Source organism: Oncorhynchus mykiss, chromosome 28, assembly GCF_057628025.1.
Source record: "Oncorhynchus mykiss isolate SJ-2025 chromosome 28, ASM5762802v1, whole genome shotgun sequence".
Lineage (NCBI taxonomy): Eukaryota > Metazoa > Chordata > Actinopteri > Salmoniformes > Salmonidae > Oncorhynchus > Oncorhynchus mykiss.
The window spans coordinates 30,457,479-30,485,457 of record NC_143049.1 but is presented as its reverse complement, the minus strand read 5'-3'; the positions used below and the strand labels follow the sequence as shown (position 1 = coordinate 30,485,457).

Genomic DNA, 27,979 nt, shown 5'->3' with positions numbered 1-27,979 from the left:
TGTGAGTGTGTAGTGTGGCTTTGTGTTAGTGTGGTAGTGTGGTAGTGTGGCAAGTGTGTAGTGTGGCTTTGTGGTAGTGTGGCAGTGTGTAGTGTGGCTTTGTGTTAGTGTGGTAGTGTGGCAGTGTGTAGTGTGTAGTGTGGCTTTGTGTTAGTGTGTAGTGTGTAGTGTGGCTTTGTGTTAGTGTGTAGTGTGTAGTGTGGCTTTGTGCCAGTGTGTGTAGTGTAGCTTTGTGGTAGTGTGTAGTGTGGCTTTGTGGTAGTGTGTAGTGTGGTTTTGTGGTAGTGTGGCTTTGTGGTAGTGTGGCTTTGTGGTAGTGTGTAGTGTGGCTTTGTGGTAGTGTGTAGTGTGGTTTTGTGGTAGTGTGGCTTTGTGGTAGTGTGTAGTGTGGCTTTGTGGTAGTGTGTAGTGTGGTTTTGTGGTAGTGTGGCTTTGTGGTAGTGTGGCTTTGTGGTAGTGTGTAGTGTGGCTTTGTGGTAGTGTGTAGTGTGGTTTTGTGGTAGTGTGTAGTGTGGCTTTGTGGTAGTGTGTAGTGTGGCTTTGTGGTAGTGTGTAGTGTGGTTTTGTGGTAGTGTGTAGTGTGGCTTTGTGGTAGTGTGGCAGTGTGTAGTGTGGCTTTGTGGTAGTGTGGCAGTGTGTAGTGTGGCTTTGTGGTAGTGTGGCAGTGTGTAGTGTGACAGTGTGTAGTGTGGCTTTGTGGTAGTGTGGCAGTGTGTAGTGTGACAGTGTGTAGTGTGGCTTTGTGTTAGTGTGGTAGTGTGGTAGTGTGGCAAGTGTGTAGTGTGGCTTTGTGGTAGTGTGGCAGTGTGTAGTGTGGCTTTGTGTTAGTGTGGTAGTGTGGCAGTGTGTAGTGTGTAGTGTGGCTTTGTGTTAGTGTGTAGTGTGTAGTGTGGCTTTGTGTTAGTGTGTAGTGTGGCTTTGTGTTAGTGTGTAGTGTGTAGTGTGGCTTTGTGCCAGTATGTGTAGTGTGGCTTTGTGGTAGTGTGTAGTGTGGTTTTGTGGTAGTGTGGCTTTGTGGTAGTGTGGCTTTGTGGTAGTGTGTAGTGTGGCTTTGTGGTAGTGTGTAGTGTGGTTTTGTGGTAGTGTGGCTTTATGGTAGTGTGTAGTGTGGCTTTGTGGTAGTGTGTAGTGTGGTTTTGTGGTAGTGTGGCTTTGTGGTAGTGTGGCTTTGTGGTAGTGTGGCTTTGTGGTAGTGTGTAGTGTGGCTTTGTGGTAGTGTGTAGTGTGGTTTTGTGGTAGTGTGTAGTGTGGCTTTGTGGTAGTGTGTAGTGTGGCTTTGTGGTAGTGTGTAGTGTGGTTTTGTGGTAGTGTGTAGTGTGGCTTTGTGGTAGTGTGGCAGTGTGTAGTGTGGCTTTGTGGTAGTGTGGCAGTGTGTAGTGTGGCTTTGTGGTAGTGTGGCAGTGTGTGGTGTGACAGTGTGTAGTGTGGCTTTGTGGCAGTGTGTAGTGTGACAGTGTGTAGTGTGGCTTTGTGTTAGTGTGGTAGTGTGGCAAGTGTGTAGTGTGGCTTTGTGTTAGTGTGTTAGTGTGGTAGTGTGGCAGTGTGTAGTGTGGCTTTGTGTTAGTGTCTAGTGTGACTTTGTGTTAGTGTCTAATGTGATTTTGTGTTAGTGTCTAGTGTGACTTTTTGTTAGTGTCTAGTGTGATTTTGTGGCAGTGTGTAGTGTGACTTTGTGTTAGTGTCTAGTGTGATTTTGTGTTAGTGTCTAGTGTGACTTTGTGTTAGTGTCTAGTGTGATTTTGTGGCAGTGTGTAGTGTGACTTTGTGTTAGTGTGTTAGGTTATGTTCAGTAGGGACTAAAGGAGCGGCTGCGTATATCCATTTTGTGCTCGGGGAGTGTGGAGTGAAAAATAGGTGCGTAGATCGGAGTGATCCATCGCTAAGTCCATTAACGGGAGTAAGGGAGGAAAAGGGAGGGAGAGAGGAGGGGAGAGAAAGAGAGAAGTGTGTGTGTGTAACTGAGTGTGTTTGTGCGGCTCGTGTGTGCATGTATGCCTGTCAGGTGAATAGTGAATGGATGGCACGCCCTCACTCTGTTCCATTGGCAGAATAGCACTCTTTCTTTCTCTCTCTCTCTCTCTCTTTCTCTCGTTTGGAGAAAGGAGGAAGGAAGATTGCAAAATCAATAGGGCTAAATGGAGTTGCAGCGGAAGCTTGCTGATGGAACATGGAGTGCAGGATTCAGCTGTGACACCTCTCTCTCCCTCCCTCCCTCCCTCCCGCTTATTATCTACCTAAAGAGGCTCTGCTCCTCTTCCATCCCTCCCTTCTTTTCCCTCCCCTCCTTTAATGTCTACCATCCAGAGGAAGAAAGAGAGTGCTATTCTGCTGATGGAAACACACACACACACACACACACACGGCAGGTGGCCCAGAGGGTTGCCAGTTCAATTCCCGGGCTGATGGGAAAAATCTGTCAGGAAGTGAGCTGGCAACCAGAGGGTTGCTGGTATCAACTCCTAGATGCCATTGCCTGCTGTTGGGCACTTGAGGAAGGCACTTAAGTGTGGTGCCCCCTGTATTGTGTCTTTCGGAGGGGTTGGGTTAAAAGCGGAAGTCAAATTTTGGTTGAACCTTGTGTGCAATTGACCAATAGTGATCTTAATCAGTGCAAGGGTGTCATACACACTCATAACCCAATACCTTAGACCTAATGGGCGCTGACTGGGCTGATTGGCTAACAAACACACATGTATACATATGCACGTATGCACACACGTGTAAACACATGTAAACACACACACACACACACACACACACACGCAGGCTCTGTCATTGTGACACCTCACATACTGCACAGCCTGCACCCTTCAACCAGTAAGTAGAGCCTGTCACTTTGTGGAACACTGGCCTGCTGTCAGTCTGTCATAGACATGGCTTTCCACTCATACTATGGTCTGAACTGATACAGTAGTCTGCTCCGCTCTCATACAATAGTCTGCATCACAGTCACATTCAAAGTTATGGCTCTGTGTGAATTGTGAACTCGACCTATAGTGTACCCATTAGTGTCACGCCTGCTCCCGATCCCCTTCTCTGGAGCTCTCAGGCGCCAGGCGGTCCATCATTACGCACACCTGTCACTATCATTACACGCATCCCCTATATTTGTCTATTACTCAGTTTCATCCTTGTGTCAGCATTAATGGCGTTATGTTTCCGCTGTCCGTGTTTTGTTTCATGTGGGCTATTTTTTAAATATTCACTCCCTGTACTTGATTCTCGTCTCCCAGCGTCTGTCCTCACAATTAGACTGCATGACAGTACTGCATTACAACTGTACCGTATTACATTCCAAACCACTCAACTATGGGACCTAATAAACATGTTCAAAATGACTTCCACATCCTGTCGGCCATTTTGGAGAGAAGAAAGGGAATTGTAGACTTCTGTTCCCGTGGTGACACAGCACTATTCTGTGTACCACATAATCAAGGACCCCATATTGTATTAACTGTCAGCAACAAGAAAGACAGAGATATCAAAGGAAACACACACACACACACACACACACGTCAGACAAAGCACAGAGATGATAAAAAGTGTTGGATCGTTAAGATAAAACACACAAGCCTGGAAAGTGTCGAAAGTGGTCGCTCCATTTTCAAAACATCTAAAACCAAGAGCTAATGTTAGCATCTAATGTCCTCTTTTAACTTTAGGGTGATGAGTTAGCGTAGTGATGTAGCACGTAGCCTCCTCCCTATGCTCCCCCAGCCTGTCTCATGTTTGCCTGGCAGATGTTTTGTGGAGTCTTTGTATTGACTTGAGAGGTTGTTTACCGAAGCAGCTGAATCTGTTTCCTGCAACCCCTTCTCTTAGTCATAGCAGCCTCTTAGGAGAAAATAACATTGGCTTGGATAAAAAATTACTTTTCCTCCTTTGACCTACAGCAAACAACTCAATTGCTCCTGGTCATTATAGACCGAGAGGATCCATACTTGTTAGACCAGCCTGATATTCTAGTAAGCTGTTGCTTTGTTACAGTAGGTTTTGTAGCTGTGCAGTAACACCGCAATGACACTACTGTATGCTCACGTTGTGACATTAGTCACTTCATTGTTTTGTAATAGTATAGTCATGGAATTAAACAGTTTACATTGTTACACATTTTAAATATAGGTCTATATAAAGGAGTAGAAAGTTATGTTTGCGTCCCAATATTCTCTCTTTTCTCCAAAAGTGTGTTCACTTCCCTTCATTGATTTGAAAGGAAATTACTGTTATATGGAAACTCCCTCTAGCCTGTGTCTACACCAATCCCATACTTTTACATGTGTGGGGAGTAGTGAACGAGTGCACAGGAAGGATAGCTTATCGGGCCGCAACCTATATATTGTGAGAGTACACTGAGAGCAAATGTGCACCACCACATTGACTCTCTTTGTGCTTCAGGGACTTAAAATCACACTACTTGATTATGAAATGAACAAAAACGACTATTACAGTCATTTTGCCTGTCTCATTTTTATCATGACTGACTGAAGTCAATTATCCTACCGTAAGTTTCTTAGCAACACGGCCACATACTTGGTCTTTATTCATTTCTATTCCTTTTGAAGAAAATTACACCTGGTTTTCTATATCAAAGACCCCGCTAGTTCTTTGTCATTTTGGCATTTTTTACACATACATCATATGCTGTGTTGTACTGAAATAATGACTTCCTCAGTAATTTAGTTCATCAACTTTCTGAAACATAAACACAGAAGAAAGACTAGGTGAGCTATTACTTGTGTGTGCTATATCCTATCCTCTTATCTCCTGCTACGGGGAGAGGAGTAGGGGAAATCAGGATGAAGACTTCTCCACAGCAATGATCTCTTACTGCAGCAGTAATGATAGTCCTTCACCTGTAGAAAAACGTCACAAACCAAGGCCCTCAGGCAGACCCAACACACAGAGCTAACCGTTGTGGGAGATGAGAGGTGGTATTATAACACAGTACCTACAAACAACGAAAGATGTCTCGCAAAGAAAATCTACTGCTCTACTGCTGTTTGTCTACCTGACGAAAAACTCAGTGAGACAGACATGACTGGAATAGTCATTTACCAACACAAGACTTCCAAAGCAACACAACAGTAGCTGCTTACTTTTAAGCCTTACCCACCTCAAGTTAATTTAGCAAAGCAGCATGTCCAATGGTTAACATATTGTCTGTTTACTAATTTGAGAAAGTCAAAGACACAATTCACACTCCCTTAGCCCCTACCATTATATAAGGCATGTATTCTAAGTGGTGTCCTAGTATGGACATAGGCCCATAGGCCCAGTGGAGGTTCCCATCATCATGACTCTTGACTATTGGGTCAAAGGTCAGCTCACCTGCTCCAGTTTCCAGTGGAACTCTGCAGGGCGGAAGGTGTCAACCTGGGTGAAGTCTCTCCTGAGTAGGAAGACCAGACGGCAGTTGTGGACGTACAGGGAGTAGTGGTGCCTGTTCATCTCTGCACAAGGATACGGAAAAACATAGATACTTTACTTCTACTGTATGAAACTAGAATTATATTGGACCTTATCCAACTATGTTATATAATGGACCTTATCCAACTACGTTATATAATGGACCTTATCTGACTATATTATATAATGGACCTTATCCGACTATATTATATAATGGACCTTATCCGACTATATTATATAATGGACCTTATCCAACTATATTATATAATGGACCTTATCCAACTATATTATATAATGGACCTTATCCAACTATATTATATAATGGACCTTATCCAACTATATTATATAATGGACCTTATCCGACTATATTATATAATGGACCTTATCCGACTATATTATATAATGGACCTTATCCAACTATATTATATAATGGACCTTATCCAACTATATTATATAATGGACCTTATCCAACTATATTATATAATGGACCTTATCCAACTATATTATATAATGGACCTTTTCCAACTATATTATATAGTGGAACTTATCTGACCAAAAAGCTATATTCCAGTTATGAGTGAAAATAAGTTATATTCTACAAATGCTCTCCTAAAGCAGTGCTCTATCTAAAAGGATGTCTGTCATTATGGGCAAAGGGGCTTGTTAATGTGGTATGTCCTGTAAGTGCTATTGACATGTGCCATTTTGAAATAAATCCTGCCACCTTCACGAGGCAGTTCAATAAATGTCACATGCCCCCTGTGCCATTGTGGCATCATAACCCCCCCCCCCCCCTCCGTGCCTTTCCTGGGAGCCGCTGGGCTGACACAGGGCTCTTTTGGCCGTGCGTATTGATGGACTCTCCTTTTCTCTCAGTGTGAGCGGAGTGATCGATGGGATCAATAAGAGCCTGTCAGGCTGCCTGTCTCCAGCCAAACCCTCACAGCTTCACTCAATCTAACTCTGTAACTAGAAGTGGTCGACAGACGACAAAACAATCTGTGCATCTATGTGACGACCACCATCAACCCCCAAAAAGTGTGTGAATACTTTCTAAAAGCACTGTATGTGACTACGCCATCACTACTCCAGATTTGACACAAAATGTTCCTGTCTCCCACATTGGACACTAACTGTCCTGACGTTGGACGGCATTTGCTACTGTGCTACAACGCACCTTTTGAAATCATCATATTAAATAGTAGCTAAAGGTCTTTGGTTCGTTTTTGGGTTTCTAAACCATAAATGGTAGCTGTAAAAATGACATTGACCTTCTCTAAAAATCACGTGACAGGAAACAAAAAGCCTCACCACCTCCACCACCATAAAATCCTGATTTCATGAACAATGACCTAGGATGGACCAAATCTCCCAACTCAACCCCTTCCTGTTCTCACCGGTCTTGTCGGAGTTGCAGAGCAGGGTCTCTTTCTCGGCCCTCAGACCGGGGCTGGGCCCGTGTTTCATCCACGTGGCGATGGTGAACTGGTCAGTCAAGTTCTGTGGAACCACCTGCTCTGGCACGTTGGCCGCCTGACGCCCGTCGAAGTTGAAGATGAGGTCACTGTCCCGCCCGCTGTCCGTCAGCAGTGAAGCCGTCCAATTGGTGGAGATGCTGGGAGCGGGGAGGAGGTCTGTGCTGCCGGACGCCGCACCTAGAGGAGGAATTGAAAACGAAAATAATCAGTCGGTGACATCCTCACACATGAGAAGTGGCACCAGGTTAAAAGGAGACTGGTCAGATTCAAAATCACCTTGATTCACCAAGTACATTTACACATCCTCAGAGCTTTACATGGTGATATGGTGCTGCTAGTGAAAGACAACATACAGACAACAGAGTTTAAACAAAGTATACTGTGAATATGGTTGATATACAGTGGATGTACTGTACACATTTACTGACACAGTATTTCTAACGTTTGAATTAGAAGTTATCTAAAACCCTCTAACTCTACGATGTCCATGCAGGGTGTTTAGAATGCAACAGTACAGAAACAGGATGTGGAACTGTTGTGAACTGAACAGTTTTCTATGGTTAAGGTATTTGACAGCATCACCCTCTCCATGTCACACAAGGGGTGACTGTCTGAAGCTGATGAGTGGTGAATGACCCAGTTTGTTAGGACCTTTGGTTCTCACCACCAAATTCCTGCCCTGCCCACCCTTCAGAAGAAACAAGCTGGCTCTTTTAAGCTATACAACATTTATGTCTGTCAATTGATAGGCCAGCATAAATACACACCCAGGCCTCTTAACTCTCTCAGGACTTTCACTGTGATCGTGAGAAGTTGATGAGATTCAGTCTCATACTCTCACTATGTACAGTTTTCAGAGGGCTTGTCAAATCTACGACCCCTCTCTCTCTTCATCTGTTTTGACCAGCCCACGTCTGGCCATGGGAACTATGAATACATCACACTTTCAACCTTTCTCTGCTTAGGAAATAAAGTTGATTTTTTTTAAACAATGGGCCATAGGATGTTGGGCCATAGGATGTTGTTTGTTTACCTTTAAGTGGCTCTAAAGATAATATGGCGGCCCTCTTGAGCAATATCTGTGTACTCTATTTACAGTATGTATACCGATATTTGTACTCTCACAGAAATCAATGTTGCTCGGAAAAAAAGGTAACACTTTATTTGGATAGTCCATTTGTAGATACTCAGTAACATTTAAACTAACGATCCTAACCTTAACCCTTACTCTAACTCTTATTCTAAACCTAACCTTAACCTTAACGCTTACTCTAACTCTTATTCTAAACCTAACCCTAACCTTAACCCTTACTCTAACTCTTATTCTAAACCTAACCCTAACCCTAACCCTAACCTTAACCCTTACTCTAACTCTTATTCTAAACCTAACCTTAACGCTTACTCTAACTCTTATTCTAAACCTAACCCTAACCTTAACCCTTACTCTAACTCTTATTCTAAACCTAACCCTAACCTTAACCCTTACTCTAACTCTTATTCTAAACCTAACCCTAACCTTAACGCTTACTCTAACTCTTATTCTAAACCTAACCCTAACCTTAACCCTTACTCTAACTCTTATTCTAAACCTAACCTTAACCCTAACCGTAACCTTATTAAGCAGTTTCTTGTCAACAGATAGTTTGTTGCTAGCATTAACATCTGTAGAGCATCTGCAGATGGGGAATCCAAATAAAGTGTGACTAATAAAAACATTTACAATGTGTTTTATTGCATATTAGATCATGATTATTGAGGCTTGGAAAAGTTCCTGGCTTGCAAACTTTGCATACTAAAGAAGTATGGACATCACTTTGCATACTAAAGAAGTATGGACATCACTTTGCATACTTAGTATGAAGTATGGACATCACTTTGCATACTAAAGAAGTATGGAAATCACTTTGCATACTAAAGAAGTATGGAAATCACTTTGCATACTAAGGAAGTATGGACATCACTTTGCATACTAAAGAAGTATGGAAATCACTTTGCATACTAAGGAAGTATGGACATCACTTTGCATACTAAGGAAGTATGGACATCACTTTGCATACTAAAGAAGTATGGAAATCACTTTGCATACTAAAGAAGTATGGAAATCACTTTGCATACTAAGGAAGTATGGACATCACTTTGCATACTAAGGAAGTATGGACATCACTTTGCATACTAAGGAAGTATGGACATCACTTTGCATACTAAAGAAGTATGGAAATCACTTTGCATGCTAAAGAAGTATGGAAATCACTTTGCATACTAAGGAAGTATGGACATCACTTTGCATACTAAGGAAGTATGGACATCACTTTGCATACTAAGGAAGTATGGACATCACTTTGCATACTAAGGAAGTATGGACATCACTTTGCATACTAAGGAAGTATGGACATCACTTTGCATACTAAGGAAGTATGGACATCACTTTGCATACTAAGGAAGTATGGAAATCACTTTGCATGCTAAAGAAGTATGGAAATCACTTTGCATACTAAAGAAGTATGGACATCACTTTGCATACTAAAGAAGTATGGACATCACTTTGCATACTAAAGAAGTATGGAAATCACTTTGCATGCTAAAGAAGTATGGAAATCACTTTGCATACTAAAGAAGTATGGACATCACTTTGCATACTAAAGAAGTATGGACATCACTTTGCATGCTAAAGAAGTATGGAAATCACTTTGCATACTAAAGAAGTATGGACATCACTTTGCATACTAAAGAAGTATGGACATCACTTTGCATACTAAAGAAGTATGGAAATCACTTTGCATACTAAAGAAGTATGGAAATCACTTTCCATACTAAAGAAGTATGGAAATCCAAATGAGTATATGAGGATATTAAGTATGCCTGTGTAGCCATCGTTACACAAACACTTAAAGACTTAGACTAGAGTCCACCAATGAACTGTTATTGCTGCATATTGAATTGTTCAAATCAACCATACCACGCTTCAGTTTTACACAACAGGAAAAGAAATCCAAGGAAGAAATACAGTACAAATCTGAGACATTTCACATGTTCAACTCTTCACAATGAACATGTTCACTTATTAATAAAAATTATTCATGAGGTTGATTTAATATACACTTTCCTATGTGTTACAAATTACATTTAAATACCCCTACTTGTTTATAATTTGACTGTTAGATATGGGTGGTAATTAACGAGGCACATTATGTAACCGCACACAGGTTGAAATGTTCTAGGTACATTTGATTATTTTCTTTTGTCCTCTCTTTCCTTATTAATTGGCTTACCACAGAGTTTCTGCATGGACTTCTCGGAGTAGGTCTCTCGGTCGCAGCCCTTCCCAATGTGGCTGGTCTGCAGCTCCACCATGGCTCTCACCGCCGACAGCGGGCCGTCACATGTCTCCAGGTGCATCTTGGGAAACAGCTGCTTACTTCCTGTCCCGGGCTCGTAGTCCACTTGCTTGTTCCAGCCTGGGAGAAAGAGAGTAGAATATTATTGTAGTTTATTATTCCAATAGAAAATGAATTTGTCCAAATAATTAGAAGGCTAATTCAGATCCCAAGGCTAGCTTGATTGCACAACAATACACTGAACTCTTTTATCATAATTTTGCTACTTTAGACACAAACATTTCAAAATATAAATGTTTTTATTCCTTCTAAAACAAAACAACTAAATTAAATAAATCACCTAGAAATGATAAATGTATTCAGCCACTGACCAATTCAGTCTCTCCTACTGTTATATTATTTGCCTTTTTTTTGGTCCTGTATGGCTCAGTCGGTAGAGCATGGTGTTTGCTCCTCCAGGGTTGTGGGTTTGATTCCCGTGGCCACCCATATGTAAATTGTATGCCAGCATGACTGTACGTTGCTTTGGATAAAGGTGTCTGCTGAATGGCATATATTGTTATATACCATTCTGGTTTAGTATTCACTTCACTTCACTGCATGAAGGTCAGTCGTATCCTTCGCTAGGCTAGCTCAACCACAGCGACAATACTACAGAGGCAAAGGGTTCCACTGAATGCCTCTGAATTGAAGGCATCACGGAGCACACCTCACTAAAGCTGAAAGGTGACTTCACACACTAAGGAGCTTAGGAAGAAGTGAGGTTCTGATACAGGAGGCTATGCTACGCTAACCAACCGTGCTTTCTAATCCATGTCACACAGCTGTTTTGGCGACACGCATGACAGGGACCTGCTATCATCCCAGCTAGCCCAGTGGATCTGGGCCGATTCCGGCTGAAAGTCGGGGCACTCGGCTGAGAGTCAGACTCAGCCGACATCATGTGGCCCGATTCAGTGCCGCCTTCAGCAGTATTACTTATGGCTAGGATGCGGGGATTGAGCTCAGGCCAATTCCGGTGTGAGTTATCTGTCCCAAATGTATTACTTGGGGCTCGGGCCGTTTGGGGCTGATGATTACACGGGCTACTTTATATAATTAACATTTCATTATTTATTTTTCCATACTTTCTCATTGTTTCTGTGATAAAAAAAATGCAACTAACATTTAAATGAAATTCTTTAAGAGTCCTGTGTAGTATTTTAGTATTTTGATACTTTGTGAATCTGATTAAAAACTTGGAGTCTCCCGTGCATGGAGTCTCCCGAGTGGCGCAGCGGTCTAAGACACTGCATTGCAGTGCAGACTGCGTTGCTACAGATGCTGGTTCAAGACACATGCCGGCCACGACTGGGAGGCGACGCACAATTGGCCCAGCGTTGTCCGAGTTAGGGGAGGGTTTGGCCGGCCGGGATGTCCTTGTCCCATCATGTAGTGACTCCTGTGGTGGGCCAGGCGCATGCACGCTGACACGATCACCAGGTAGGTAGGTGTATGATGTTTTCTCTGACACAAACTGTTTTTTTGTGGGTGGGTAAAATTTGCGTGTATAAAATGTATAATAGTAAAAATGACTGGGAGACCTCAGGTAATTTTGTAGACATTTATGTACATTTGCATCGGGCTGCTCCTGGGGGATTCTGGTACGATACCCAGAAAAGTCGGCTGAATTCTGGTAGACGGAAACGGCCCCATGTACTTTGGCCGATTCTGGGCAGTCCTTCATTTTGATTCCGGGCCGAGTCCAACACCCGATTCCGGGCAAATTCAAATCAGTTCCAGCCCCCCGTAAGAGGGCCGCTTCTGGGCCAATTCCTCATTTGCTAGCTGGGAAGGCCTTCCAAATCAAACCAATAACCCTTACCTGAGACAGAAGGAATGAAAGGATGTCCTGTCTGAGCTTAAATTGAATTCAGGTGTTAGACTACTCAGTGTCATGTAGCTAAAATTACAATGCTACAATGACAAATTTTGCTATCAATGCTAACAAACACGCTAACATATCACCACAAAGGGATTCATTTGACATGAATCACTGCCCAATTATGTCACAAACAACATGCATAATTACAGGCATCTCTCAAAATATATTATTGATTGGTAGACCAAGCTCAGCTCACTCCAGGTAAGATATTCTACTTCAGAGAGTGTCTTTATCAAAGGGATGTGTAGACCAGGCAGGGAGTCCCCAGCAGGGACTCCCCAGCAGGCCTTTTCACCACCACAGGCAATATAGAGTCAAATCGCCTCTGCTGATTGGGCCAGAAGAATCGCAGAATCGCAGTAGGAATTGGGGGGAATAGAATCTGAAATTAAGTCGAACAGTAGAATAGAAAAGGAGTGTGGAAGTGGAATAAAATAAGAATACATTTGAAGTGCTGAGGCAATATCATCAGAAAAAGTCTACAGTGACATTGATGGTTCTCTACCAGAACAAAGTGATACCAGATTACCAGAAAATGGCGAGAGAATGGGATGGGCGGCTGTAAAGATGAACCATGATAGGTGGCATATGACCAGAAAGATGGCAGATAGAGAGAAGGTAGATGTAGTGTGAGAGCGAGAACGAGAGTGTTAGACAGAGTACGCGAGAGTAGAATTACATGCTTAAAGAACATGACAGCTCCATTGCGGGAAGCCCTACCCACCCCAAGGCTTAGTCTGTCATCTTTGTCACTCGGTTTATATTTCGATTACCCTCCATATGTATCTGTGCGCCGCACCCGGTCTTTTTTATAGTCTAGGAAGCAGTAATGACCATTTTATTACTGTGTGTGGAGCAGAGAGTTGACAGCTGTCGAGTCTGTTCCTTGATATATTCAAGGTCAAACATTCAGAGAAAATAATGACCAGGGAGAGGCAGACAGAGAGAGGATGTTGTTGGAGCAGGTTTATTGTCATGAATCTTGCCCTGTGCCAGCAAATGACCACTCTGCAGAACTACCTCCAGGGCAAAATTCATTACAATAAATGCCAACCTGCGTTGGTAGATGGCTGGCAAAAGAAATGGTGCAGGAATTTCTCTATTTCACCTGTGATTCTAATTGGGAGTTATACTCATGTTTTAATTTCCTCTTGTGAGAACAAAACAATATCTATCTCACCTGGTAATGAAAATATACTAACAGCATTGTCTCGAAGGCCATAGAAATCTTGCAGGCACCAATTTCAAGTAGTGCTATGATATCAATATGCTCTCTCTTCAATTACACAAATCATACTCATTTCATGTGCGCCTTTATTAAGGTCAAATAAATGATTTTATGAAGTATATAGCCATAAAATGTTAATGCCTCATTTCATCTTATTTGAATGATTATATAGGTATTGCTCGCCTGAGGTAGAATACCTCATGATAAGCTGTAGACCTCCCTATCTACCAATATAGTTTACATCTATATTATTCGTAGCCGTCAATTTACCACCACAAACCGATGCTGGCACTAAGACCGCACTCAATGAACAGTATAAGGCCATTAGCAAACAAGAAAATGCTCATCCAGAAATGGCGCTCCTAGTGGCCGGACTTTAATGCAGGCAAACAAATCAGTTTTACATCATTTCTACCAGCATGTTAAATGTGCAACCAGAGGATAAAAATCTCTAGATCACCTTTACTCCACACACATAGATGCATACAAAGCTCTCCCTCGCCCTCCATTTGGCAAATCTGACCATAATTATATCCTCCTGATTCCTGCTAACAAGTAACAACTAAAGCAGGAAGTACCAGTGACTTGCTCAATACAGAAGTGGTCAGATGACGCGAATGCTATGCTACAGGACTGTTTTACTAGCACAGACTGGAATATGTTCCGGGATTCATCCAATGGCATTGAGGAGTATACCACCTCAGTCACCAGCTTCATCAATAAATGCCTCGTCCCATCGGTGACCGTACATACATTTCACAACCAGAAGCCATGGTTTACAGACAACTTCCGCATCGAGCTAAAGGCTAGAGCTGCCACTTTCAAGGAGTGGGACACTAATCCGGACGCTTATAATAAATCCCGCTCTCCGTATCCAATGTGAGCAAGACCTTTAAACAGGTCAACATTCACAAAGCCGCGGGGCCAGAAGGATTACCAGGACGTGTACTCAAAGCATGCGTGGACCAACTGTCAAGTGTCTTCAATTACATTTTCAACCTCTCCCTGACCGAGTATGTAATACCTATATGTTTCAAGCAGACCACCATAGTCCCTGTGCTCAATGAAGCGAAGATAACCTGCCTAAATGATTACCACTCAGTAGCACTCACATCAGTAGCCATGAAGTGCTTTGAAAGGCTGGTCATGGCTCACATCAACACCATCATGCCAGAAACCCTAGACCCACTCCAATTCTCATACCGCCCCAACACACTACCCTTTCCCACCTGGATAAAAGGAACACCTGTGTGAGAATGCTGTTCATTGACTACAGTGCAGCGTTCAACACCATAACGCCCACAAAGCTCATCAATAAGCTAAGGACCCTGGGACTAAATATCTCCCTCTGCAACTGGATCCTGGACTTCCTGATGGGCCGCTCCCCCACCCAGATGGTAAGGGTAGGCAACAAAACATCTGCCACGCTGATCCTCAACACTGGGGCCCCTCAGGGGTGTGTGCTTAGTCCCCTCCTGTACTCCCTGTTAACCCACGACTGCATGGCCAAGCACGACTCCAACACCCTCATTAAGTTTGCTAATGACACAACAGTGGTAGGCCTGATCATCGACAACGATGAGACAGCCTATAGGGAGGAGGTCAGAGACCAGGCAATGTGGTGCCAGGACAACAACCTCTCCCTCAATGTGAGCAAGACAAAGGAGCTGATCGTGGACTATAGGACTGAAGTGGAACAGGTCGAGAGTTTCAAGGTCATTGGTGTCCACATCACCAACAAACTATCATGGTCCAAACACACCAAGACAGTTGTGAAGAGGGCACGACAACACCTATTCCCCCTCAGGAGACTGAAAAGATTTGGCATGGGTCCCCAGATCCTCAAAATGTTCTATAGCTGCACCATTGAGAGCATCCTGACCAGTTGCATTACCCCCTGGTATGGCAACTGCTCAGCATCTGAACGGAAGGCGCTACAGAGGGAAGTTCGTACGGTCCAGTACATCACTTCGTCAAAGCTTACTAACAGTCATGACCTATATACTAGGTGATGTCAGAGGAAGGACTCCAGCCACCCTAGTCATGGACTGTTCTCTCTGCTACCGCATGTCAAGCGGTACCGGCGCGCCAGTCTAGGACCAAAAGGCTCCTTAACAACTTCTACCCCCAAACCACAAGACTGCTGAACAACTAAACTAATCAAATGGCCACACGGACTATTTACAAATGGCAATCCCTTTTATTTTTACACTGCTGCTACTCGCTGGTTATTATCTATGCATAGCCACTTTACAAATTACCTCGAATAACCTGTACCCCTGCACATTGACTCTGTACCGGTACCCCCTGTATATAGAGCCTCGTTATTTTTTTATATATTTTTTACATTTTTGGGGGGAATTTTACCCCTTTTTCTCCCCAATTTCGTGGTATCCAATTGTTGTAGTAGCTGCTATCTTGTCTCATTGCTACAACTCCCGTACGGGCTCGGGAGAGATGAAGGCTGAATGTCATGTGTCCTCCGATACACAACCCAACCAGCCGTACTGCTTCTTAACACAGCGCGCATCCAACCCGGAAGCCAGCCGCACCAATGTGTCGGAGGCTACACCGTGCACCTGGCAACCTTGGCTAGCGCGCACTGCGCCCGGCCCGCCACAGGAGTCGCTGGTGTGCGATGAGACAAGGAGATCCCTACCGACCAATCCCTCCCTAACCCGGACGACGCTAGGCCAATTGTGCGTCGCCCTACGGACCTCCCGGTCGCGGCCGGTTACGACAGAGCCTGGGCTCGAACCCAGGGACTCTGATGGCACAGCTGGCGCTGCAGTACAGCGCCCTTAACCACTGCGCCACCCGGGAGGCCGCGAGCCTCATTATTGTTATGTAAATTTCTTGTGTTACCTTGTGATTGAATAGATTGTTTATTTAGTAAATATTTTATTAACTATATTTCTTGAACTGCATTGCTGGTTAAGGGCTTGTAAGTAAGCATTTCACTGTAAGGTGTACCTGTTGTATTCAGCGCATGTGACAAATACAATTTAATTTGATTATATATATGTAAGGTTAACGGCTAGCCTATGGTGGATTATGGCTGGAATTTTAGACATTTGAGAGCCTTTGTGTGAGTTTAACATATTTATTATTCCTCCGAGGGGAGGACTGATGACTCCTTTCAAATGCAAAGACGGTGGGAATGTGACACTGTACTGTACTTTGCAGTATGTACCGTTGCCATGGCATTGAGGACTAGTAGATAAAAATGTACAGCTTTATTTGAAGATGACATTTACAGTGGAGTGTCTCATGGAGAGTTGCCCTTTAGTATTAAGCCATCCCCCACTACTGTGTGAGCCTCCACCCAGGTATTGGAACAACTCTGGACACATTTCCAGCAGGAGGAATCACACACTGTCTTTAAAATTCGCAATCTGCGATGGCTGCATCCAGTTATTGTACTTTTACAGTAAATATATACACTGAGTGTACAAAACAAGGCAACTTGACACAACTGTGGGAAGCATTGAAGTCAACATGGGCCAGCATCACTGTGGAACACTTTCAACACCTTGTAGAGCCCATGCTCAGAGGAATTGAGGCTGTTCTGAGGGCAAAAGGAGCGGTACAACTCCATATAAGGACGGTGTTCCTAATATTTTGTACACTCAATGTATATACCCAATGGTTCTTCAAGAATATAACTTAGAAATGCCTCTAAAACTTAGTCAATCAGAAACCAAAATATACACTTGTTTTACTCTACTGTTTGTAAATATTGTAATTCTAAACAAACGCTGTATAGCCTTAAAACATGGTTAAAACTCTAATTTTTATATCATCAATGTCATCTGTCATTCCTTGCATCCATCCCTCAGCTTTTAACCAAACAGTGGAGGTGTGGCCATTCTGTCATTGTTTGCCCTTTCAAGAAAGGAGTGATTTCTTCCAATTGGGTTAAGGTGAAATATCCAGCGCATGTCTCCCCAGCCTTTCTTCTCCTGACGTGGCCTACTGACATCTGACAGGGAAGCAGTGGGGGACCCTGTCCTCTTATAAAGGCTTTCAGTCTGCACATGCTACAGTAGTCCGAGACAAGATCCAGGCAAGTTCCCAAGACACTAAAAGGCTTTATTCTAAAACGGGATATGCTAAAAGCCCCTCTCCTTTCTTCTCTCCCCTATCTATCCTTCTCTCTCTCTTTCTCTCTGTCTAGAATGCCGCTGTATCCCCGTCTTCCCTTCTCCACAGGGGCCATTGACCTGGATTGGTCGGGTAAACAGAGTCGAGTCGAGGAGGACTGTAAGATCCAGAGCCAGGAGTGTGATATTGTAGCTATAAGCCCCCACGGGGATGATGAGAGCTCCTTTTTCCCTGAAAGCAGACTGCTGTGGCATATGGGTGGAGATGGAGGAAAGAACAGTCCAATGCGACCGCAGAGAATCTAAGAGACATGCCTGCAACCATTTTGTGAGAAGTAAAGGAAGGTTTGTTGGTCAAGAATCATGTGGCCCCAATCCGAGCCTGACCTTGGTCTTTGTGTACCAGCTGTGTAGACTTGTTCACCAGCTGTGTAGACTGTCTGGTATGTTCATCTGCAAAATATTAGATAACACCCCTAAAAATGTCCTTCAATCTCAGTGGAAGCAATCGATTTCTGCTGCTCTTCACCAGATACTCCCGAGTGGTGCAGCGGTCTAAAGCACTCCATCCTAGTGCTAGAGGCATCACTACAGACCCTGGTTCGATAATGGGCTGTATCACAACCGGCCGTGATCAGGAGTCCTATAGGGCAGCGCACAACAGGCCCAGCGTCGCCCGGGTAGGGGAGGGTTTGGCCGGGGTAGGCCGTCATTGTAAAATAAGAATTAGTTCTTAACTGACTTGCCTAGTTAAATAAATAAAATATAAATACAGTGTTCCTCTAACATGTGGGAACCCACACTAATTAGCAACCTGTTAGTAGTATCTTTTGGGATCTGCAACTCAGATCTAAGCAGTGTGTGTACTTCTTTGATTAGACTCACCTTGCCAGCCAGGTTTGCAGACAGGCTTGACGTCGATGTGCACCGCCACACTCTCCGTCGCCCTCTTCTGGCCGCAGTCGAAGGCGGTCACCATGACCTTGTAGCGCTGCTTCTTGTCGTAGCTCAGACGCTCCGTGTTTCTGATGTTGCCTAGAGAAGGAAAATGTAAATGTAAATATGGATGCACTCAAGAAACTCATAGTCACTGATATCTTCTGCAAAGATTGTATTTCTGGAGTCAAAGAATAAACCTATTTTACAATTCATTTTACTGAGTTCCTTTGCCATCTACATCCGCAAGGCTCGTCAGACTCTAAGACCCTTTTGGTTCCATGTAGAACCCTCTGTTGAAACGGTCCGATATTGAACCCAAAAGGGTTCTATCTGGAACCAGAATGGTTCTACTTGGAACTTGGAAAGGGTTCTTCAAAGAATTCTCCTATGGGAACAGCGGAAGAACCATTTTAGGTTCTAGATAGCTCCTTTTTTCTGAGTGTACCTTAAATACAGTACCAGTATCAAAAGTACCAGTATCAAAAGTTTGGACACACCTACTCATTCAAGGGTTTTTCTTTATTTTTTACTATTTTGTAGAATTATAGTAAAGATATCAAAACTATGAAACAACACATATGGAATCATGTAGTAACCAAAAAAGTGTTAAACAAATCCAAATATATTTTAGATTCTTCAATGTAGCCACCCTTTGCCTTGATGACAGCTTTGCACACTCTTGGCATTCTCTTAACCAGCTTCACCTGGAATGCTTTTCCAACAGTCTTGAAGGAGTTCCCACATATGCTGAGCACTTGTTGGCTGCTTTTAATTCACTCTGCGGTCAAACTCATCCCAAACCATCTCAAGTCAGTTGAGGTCAGGTGATTGTGTAGGCCAGGTCATCTGATGCAGCACTCATCACTCTCTTTCTTGGTCAAATAGCTCTTACACAGCCTGGAGGTGTGCTGGGTCATTGTCCTGTTGAAAAACAAATTATAGTCCCCACTAAGTGCAAACCAGATGGGATGGCGTATTGCTGCAGAATGCTGTGGTAGCCATGCTGGTTAAGTGTGCCTTGAATTACAAATAAATCACTGACAGTGTCACCAGCAAAGCACCCCCAGACCATCACACCTCCTCCTCCATGCTTCACGGTGGGAACCACACATGCTGAGATAATCTGTTCACCTACTCTGCGTCTCACAAAGACACGGCGGTTGTAACCAACAATCTCAAATTTGGACTCATCAGACCAAAGAACAGATTTCCACTGGTCTAATGTTCACTGCTCAAGTTTCTTGGCCCAAGCAAGTCTCTTCTTCTTATTGGTGTCATTTAGTAGTGGTTTCTTTGCAGCAATTCGACCATGAAGGCCTGATTCATGCAGTCTCCTCTGAACAGTTGATGTTGAGATGTGTCTGTTACTTGAACTCTGTGAAGCATTTATTTGGGCTGCAATTTCTGAGGCTGGTAACTCTAATGAACTTATCCTCTGCAGCTGAGGTTACTCTGGGTCTTCTGTCCCTGTTGCGGTCCTTATGAGATCCAGTTTCATCATAGCGCTTGATGGTTTTTGCGACTGCGCTTGAAGAAACTTTCAAAGTTCTTGAAATTTTCCTGATTGACTGAACTTAATGTGTTAAAGTAATGATGGACTGTCATTTCTCTTTTCTTATTTGAGCTGTTCTTGCCATAATATGGACTTGGTCTTTTACCAAATAGGGCTATCTTCTGTATACCACCCCTACCTTGTTACAATACAACTGATTGGCTCAAACACATTAAGAAGGAAAGAAATGTCCACAAATTAACTTTTAACAAGACATACCTGTTAATTGAAATGCATTCCCGGTGACTACCTCATGAAACTGGTTGAGAGAATGCCAAGATTGTGCAAAGAGTGTGCATCAAGGCAAAGGCTGGCTGTTTTAAAGAATCTGATATATAACATATATTTTGATTTGTTTAACCCTTTTTTGGTTACTACATGAATCCATGTTTGTTATTTCATAGTTTGTATGTCTTCACTATTATTCTACAATGTAGAAAATAGTAAAATAAAGAAAAACCCTGGAATGAATAGGTGTGTCCAAACTGAGTTTGAATTTGTTTTCCCACCTTCCCTAAATTAGGTCTATTTTCAGTGTACTCGCTAGCAGCCTCGAGTCAGTTTGGTTGTCTGAGAGTGTGCCTGGGTCTGGATCATAGAGATAGAGCACTGGAGAGGAATTATGGTTTGGGAACTTATGAGTTCAGCCTCTTTATAGTTGTATCTCTATGGTCCTGATGCTGTAAAGGAGACAGCGGAGAGGACAGGAGAAGAGAGGAGAGGTCAGGAGCAGTGTGAGCCCTCAAACCTGGACAGCGCCACTCCCAGATGGGTACTACGAACATGATGTTCCCTGGAAAAGGAGAATATCTCAGTCTCTCACATCCTTCTGTGAATCTGGTTCGGAGCGTTAGTGGAGGGGTATGTTGTTAGCTCTGATTGTGTTGATTCATGTCATGCAGTGAATCAAAATGAGGCTTTTATTCAGACAAAACACTGTACTGTAGTTCCACCTCAATGGCTGTGGTGGTGGTTCCACTGGTCTCAATGGCTGTGGTGGTGGTTACACTGGTCTCAATGGCTGTGGTGGTGGTTCCACTGGTCTCAATGGCTGTGGTGGTGGTTCCACTGGTCTCAATGGCTGTGGTGGTGGTTCCACTGGTCTCAATGGCTGTGGTGGTGGTTCCACTGGTCTCAATGGCTGTGGTGGTGGTTACACTGGTCTCAATGGCTGTGGTGGTGGTTCCACTGGTCTCAATGGCTGTGGTGGTGGTTACACTGGTCTCAATGGCTGTGGTGGTGGTTACACTGGTCTCAATGGCTGTGGTGGTGGTTACACTGGTCTCAATGGCTGTGGTGGTGGTTCCACTGGTCTCAATGGCTGCGGTGGTGGTTACACTGGTCTCAATGGCTGTGGTGGTGGTTCCACTGGTCTCAATGGCTGTGGTGGTGGTTCCACTGGTCTCAATGGCTGTGGTGGTGGTTACACTGGTCTCAATGGCTGTGGGGGTGGTTACACTGGTCTCAATGGCTGTGGGGGTGGTTACACTGGTCTCAATGGACAGTATCCATGCACAACTCATTATTCTGTGGAAATCTCCCATTGACAACAATGAGTTGTATGGATTCTATCCTAAATGACACTTTAGGGAACTGAGGAGAGATGGCATTGTTTTTTCTTCGATTGAATGCAATTCATGCAACTGTGATGCATCTAATACCACGATAGAATCTGACCCAGGCAGGGTATACTGTAGGTTACAAATGAGACATCACCAGTGACAGCTAACAGGTCCCATTTACAAGATGGATCTCTGGTCCCAGCCTCATCTCCCATTGCTGTCCCAATGTGTAGTCTCTGTGAAAACTAGCACACACTACAGCTCTCCAGGACCCAATTCTCAAGTTCACCATTATTTGAGGTGTATGTCTAACGAGACTAGATTAGACTTTTTTACTCCAACAGGGTTATTAAACAAATTTCTATAGAAATTGTAATGGGAGATTTACCAACTGGTGGAGAGACATGATTAAAAGTACTTCTTTATATCCTGAGTTGTGCTCTGTTCATGTGTTCCAGTGGTTAGTCTCTCCCTTCCTCACTCACTCATCTCTCTCTCTCCTTCCCTCCCTGAGCTACAGAGGGCAGACAGGCCTGTTTTATTTAATAACTTACTCAGGCCTAACGGTTAATGATGGAGCCAGAAGCCCTCTCTGTAAAAAACACACTCTGGTGGCCCACAAGCATCACTACACTCAGCTCTATTTGATCACCACAAGTGCCAGTCGCACTGCAGAGCCTGGGAGGGCCATAGGAGGCAAGGCGACTGGCAGCCGTGGAGCTGGCATGGCGCGCGGGAGCCATGAAAGTGCCAACCTGCTGTCCCCTGGGGGTCACAGAGGCGCCTGAGCCGTGCCAGTGGACATCAGAGGTACCAGACAGGGAGGAAGACATTAAGAAAGAGAGAGAGGGGAACAAACAGAGAGATAGAAACGAAAGGAGGTGGGGATGGAGAGAGAAAGAGAGAGGAAGGAAGAAAAAGAGAGAGAGGAGAGCGGGAGGAGAGAGGCTAGCAGAGATGGCAAGCTGTGGAGTATCTGATGTCATTTTGGCCTGTCCGCTCCACTCGTCCTTGTTTTCCCGCTGATCACACAGAGCTGGATCCAGTTTCAGATCACTCTGTATAACACTGCACTGTGATCAGAGGATGAATGGGGAAGCATTTTAAGCAGGGGTGTCAAAGTCAAATGGACGGAGGGCCAAATAAAAAAATCAGCTACAAGACGAGGGCCGGACTGTTCGAATGTTCATTGAAAAATTTTTAAATGACGCATATAGTCTAGTGAACCTAATTGAACCTACTGAAAACCTAACAAATATATTACAATATGATCAGATAAATAAAGCAATATTTTCTTATGGCTCTGTCAGTAATCTTTAATTTTCAACAGACACAAAAGACAAATTTCCTTTATATAAATATCCCCATAACATGAACATTAAATGAAAGAAACCGGTATTCAAGGCACCATCAGTAGACTATATTTTCTATTTTAGCAAAAGTGGGCTAAATTTACTTCAAAGAAAAAACAATAATAGCAATTTTCTATCATCCACTCAACTGAAATATTTTTAAAATATAATTGGATTGAAATACAAAAAAATAAAGTGCAAAAATCTATTAATCAAAAACAACACTTTGTTTAAGGAGAAGTAACATGCAGTGAAAACAAATATTAAATTTTAACTTTTAAACTTGAACTGAGTAAAAACTCTAAATATGTGATTGCACAGTAATGTTCACTTGTTTGAGGTTGAGGGTGATACTTGGTGGTGTCCCATCTTTTCCACAAGTTCATCAATGTTCGGGGTAAGGCTCTGAGCTGAAGAAATCCTCAGAATTGAGTGGAGGGGTTCAGCAGTAAGTCGACTTCTGTGTGATGTTTTGTTCAGGTTCATCAAAGAAAACAGTTGTTCACACAGGTATGTGCTGCCAAACATAGACAACGTTTGAGCAGCCTGGATGCGCAGCTGGGGCATTGTGCCGGGGAGGAAACGGGCGAACTCCGCAGCACCCACTGCCGCATATTTTGCCCTCAGTGCATCATTGCATTGGAGGTCAATCAACTCCATTTGGAGGTTTGGTGGTGAGCTTTCCACGTCAACAGCAAATGGGTTACCGAGCAGTTCCAACCTGCTTTTTTGTGCTTCAAAGTCAGCAAATCGGCGTCGAAAGTCAGCGGCAAGCATACCTATTTTATCAGCCAACTGTGTGCTCGGGAACGCACTGGTAGAGAGCTTCTCTTTCATGGTCTGGCAGCTGGGAAAGTGGCTAAAATTTTCTTTCCGCATCTGCGTCTCCCACAGAGTCAGTTTGGTTTTAAATGCCTTCACTGTACTGTACATATCAGAGATGACACGATCCCGACCCTGCAGCTGCAAGTTTATTGCATTCAGATGACTCGTAATGTCACACAGAAAAGCCATTTCACACAGAAACATTTCGTCTCGGAGTTGTGTTGTGTCTTTCCCTTTGCTGTCCAAGAACAGACAAATCTCCTCACGAAGCTCGAAACATCTTTGAAGCACCTTTCCCTGGCTTAGCCATCGCACCTCTGTGTGATAAGGCAAATCACCATGCTCCGTTTCTAACTCCGTCAGAAATGCCTTGAACTGGCGGTGATTCAAACCTTTGGCTCTGATAAAGTTAACTGTGCGCGTGATGATGCTCATTACATGCTCCATTTTCAAGGCTTTACCGCACAACGCTTCCTGGTGTATGATACAATGATAAGCTGTCAGCTCACCTGTCGCGTTTTCCTCTTGCATCTTTTCCCGTATCTTCGCCACCAGTCCGCTCCTGTGTCCACACATCGCAGGTGCTCCGTCGGTTGTCAAACCCACGAGTTTTTCCCAAGGCAGCTCCATCTCATTTACACATCTTGACACCTCTTCATACAAATCATGCCCCGTAGTTGTGCCATGCATAGGACGTAAAGCCAAAAACTCCTCTGTCACGCTTAGGTTGGAGTCCACTCCGCGGATGAAAATTGACAACTGGGCAATGTCAGAAATGTCGGTGCTCTCATCCACAGCCAAGGAATATGCAATAAAATCTTTTCCCTTTTTCACAAGCTGCTCTTTTAGATTGATGGACAACTGGTCTACTCTCTCGGCAATGGTGTTTCTGCTCAGACTCACATTTAAAAAGAGTTGCCTTTTTTCTGGGCAAACTTCGTCACAAACTTTAATCATGCAGTTTTTGATGAAATCCCCCTCCGTAAATGGCCGGGCTGATTTAGCGATCTCTTCTGCCAAAATAAAACTGGCCTTGACAGCAGCCTGGCCTTGTGATTTGGCTTTTTTGAACAGAGCCTGTCGAGATTTGAGGCCTCGTTTTAATTCCTCTGCCTTTTGTAGCCTTTGTTCCATGTCCATATTCTTGTTTTTGTCCGCGTGTTTCGTTTCATAATGTCGTCTCAGATTATACTCTTTCAGTACCGCCACACTTTCTCCACACAGAAGACACACAGGTTTTCCAGCTACCTTCGTGAACATATACTCCGACTCCCACCTTGTTTGAAACCCCCGGTTCTCAGTATCCACCTTCCGTTTTGCCATTTTTGATGGGTATCTGAAAGTTAATTTTACTGTGATGCTGACGACTGCTGTGCCAATAAATATTGAAATGAAGCAGCCTACTGCTCGGTGCGTCACCTTTGCATTGTGGGAAATGTAGTATTGGTGCGTGTAAAAGATCTGCGGGCTGCCGGCTTGCTGCGGGCCGGTTCTAATAATAAATCAAGATCATCCCAGGGGCCGTAAAAAACCTTCTTGCGGGCCGGATGTGGCCCGCGGGCCTTGACTCTGACATATGTGATTTTAAGAGTCCATGAATACAGCACACTGACACATGGTATGAGAGATGCACTTTGAATAGAATGAACTAAGTTCAGTGGGTTGGAGAAGAATTCTGGCAACAGCAACTTTGTGAGTTCAATTTCCGCATGGGCCATGTGTAAGGACTGTAACTCGGTCTAAATACAAACTTCTGATGGTGACTGTATAAAAATGATGCCTAGCCAATTTGATGGCCTGAGGAACAGTTTGTGTCCCCGCTGTTACGGAAAGTAAAGTGTCACCAAGTTGACCCCTGTGACAGAGTTGACATTGTTTCCTGAATGAAGAGTGTGTGGAGAGAGACAAAATTATTTGACCTCTAATGCAAAGTCAGGAGGAGATGAGGATACTTGTGCCTTTTGACCTGCAGGTTGTGCGGTCAGGGGATGGGGGTTAGAGGTCACTGACCGTTGCGGTCGATGGCAAAGGGCGTGTTGGAGGTGACGATGTCATAGTTGCAGATCTGGCTGTACTGCGGGGAACAGTCCTGGTCCCAGGCCTCTACCTGCAGGATGCTGTCATAGATCTTCCCTTCCATTGCTGATGCGTGGTACATAGGCTCCCGGAACACAGGAGAGAACTCATTTACGTCATCCACCTGGATGTGAACCACTGCCCTGGAGAGAGAGAGAGAAAGAGAGAGAGCAGCAGAGAGAGAGAGAGAGCGACAGAGAGAGAGAGAGAGAGAGAGAGCGAGAGAGGCAGTAAGACCGATATCGTTGATACTCTTTCTTCCAACATGACAAAATAAGTACTAATGATTACAAAATACTCAACGTCTTCAAACCCAAACCCCTATTAAACTCTCAAAAACAGAAACAACAAACCATAACATACAATACAAATCCGCTCATAATCTCGTTACCAGCTGAGAGAACAAGAGAGAGAGAAACATGAGAGCAGTCCAGACAAAGTCAAATCCTAGTCACGGATAGTTGTACTGTAAAAAAGGTTGGTAGTGATGCCATTTTTTGGCCCCGGAGCAAATGAGAGCTATCCTCACTACATCTAGGTTGGTTCAGGGCCTCTTCTTTGTATTATGTAAAACAATCCCCAAACAACACTAAACACTAAAGTAATATTTTCAATATCTTAGTATTATTTAAATAAGTCCTGACAATGACCTTGTGTGACAAGAAGCGATGGTGGGTCTGTTGCTGTAGCATGTCTTCCTAATTAAAGACATTCACTTAATGAGACCTACTTAGAATGTCCTGCAGTGATGCTGCTTAGCTGAGGCGCACGCACACACACACACACACACACGCACACGCACACACACACGCACACACACACACACACACACGCACACACACACACACACACGCACACACACGCCCGCACGCACGTACGCACGCACACGCAGTACCATCTCTCTATGTTAAGTGACATTCATCAAAGAAGCCCAAGCTGTGAAATCCCTCCCTCTCTCTCAGTATCCGCCTTAGTCGTTGCCCTAGACAACAGCTTTCAATAGCACTTCATCAGAGCAGGGATGTAGGGCCTGATTTGCGGTTGTCCACAACTGTCTGGCTCATAAGGATCCTTCAGGCCTTTATTAATTAAAAACATCCCACGAGCTGAACATTGAGGAAGTCTCAGCTGTGACTAGGTATTGCACAGTGGATGTGATCTGTCACTGTCTACGACCATAGTTTTGAGAACAACTGTAGGACCCACATACTGTACACGTGGCATGGGCATGTAGGGACATATCAGTTTGCTTGTGCAATGCATCATGTTTTACAAAAATCCATCTCACAAACACACATTCTACAAAGATACAGGCGCACACACACACCCTCCGACATTCCCTCCAACACACATACACACACACACCCTCCGACATTCCCTCCAACACACACACCAACCCCCGTACCCGACACACACACACACACCAACCCCCCGACATTCCCTCCAACACACACACACACCAACCCCCGTACCCGACACACACACACACACACCAACCCCCCAACATTCCCTCCAACACACACACACACCAACCCCCGTACCCAACACACCCTTCCTTACTTATGTGACTTCTTCCAGCTGGCTCCACTGGCCTCCGCCCCACAGTCGTAAGCCTGGATGATGAAGGTGTACTCCTTCTGGGTCTCACAGTCCACTGGGCCCTTGGCCCTCAGGACCCCCTCCCCTGATGTCCTGTTCAGGACCACCGCCTCGAACGGGGCCTCCTGCCCGTGGATCTTAAATGCACAGATCTCCCCTGAACAAGAGGAGGAGGAGGAGATGGAGGAGGAGGAGGAGGAGGAGATGGAGGAGGAGGACAAGAGGGGTAGAGAGGAAACAAGGTAGAGAGAAAGGATTAAAAGTGTGTCAACCTATTTACAGATCAGACCTGGAAATGTCTCTGCATGCCGCCACTCTAAAGACTGTTGTCAAGGACATTGTGTATGTTTTAAGAGGTGGTGGCAAGAAACAGCTGCGCTGCTAAGAGACTGAAACAGTGTTCTGCAGTTGTAATTGCCTCAGTTCTGCAGTTGTAATTGCCTCGGTGGCATCATGTCGTGCCAGGCCAGACAGGGAAAAGGAAATGCAATTTGTGTTTGCTTAGTTTTTCGATATTCCTCTCTCCAGGCCACCTTCCAGAAAACTTAGGTTTTTAATAAAGTTTTTATGGTCTCCAATAGGAGATATACGAGAGTTCAT

The 27,979-nt window shown here is 44.1% G+C and overlaps 1 protein-coding gene across 1 annotated transcript in view; it reads right to left on the bottom strand.

Annotated features, from left to right (window-relative positions):
- LOC110508889 (calsyntenin-2) overlaps nt 1-27,979 on the bottom strand; it is a 267,259-nt gene that overhangs the window by 37,357 nt on the left and 201,923 nt on the right. Inside the window, exons 3-8 of the mRNA XM_036966206.2 lie at nt 27,341-27,536; nt 25,715-25,923; nt 18,360-18,509; nt 10,154-10,339; nt 6,804-7,061; nt 5,329-5,450 (exon numbers count right to left, since the gene is read on the bottom strand). Of these exons, the coding sequence (XP_036822101.1) occupies nt 5,329-5,450; nt 6,804-7,061; nt 10,154-10,339; nt 18,360-18,509; nt 25,715-25,923; nt 27,341-27,536 (1,121 nt within the window). The remainder of the gene's footprint in view (nt 1-5,328; nt 5,451-6,803; nt 7,062-10,153; nt 10,340-18,359; nt 18,510-25,714; nt 25,924-27,340; nt 27,537-27,979) is intronic.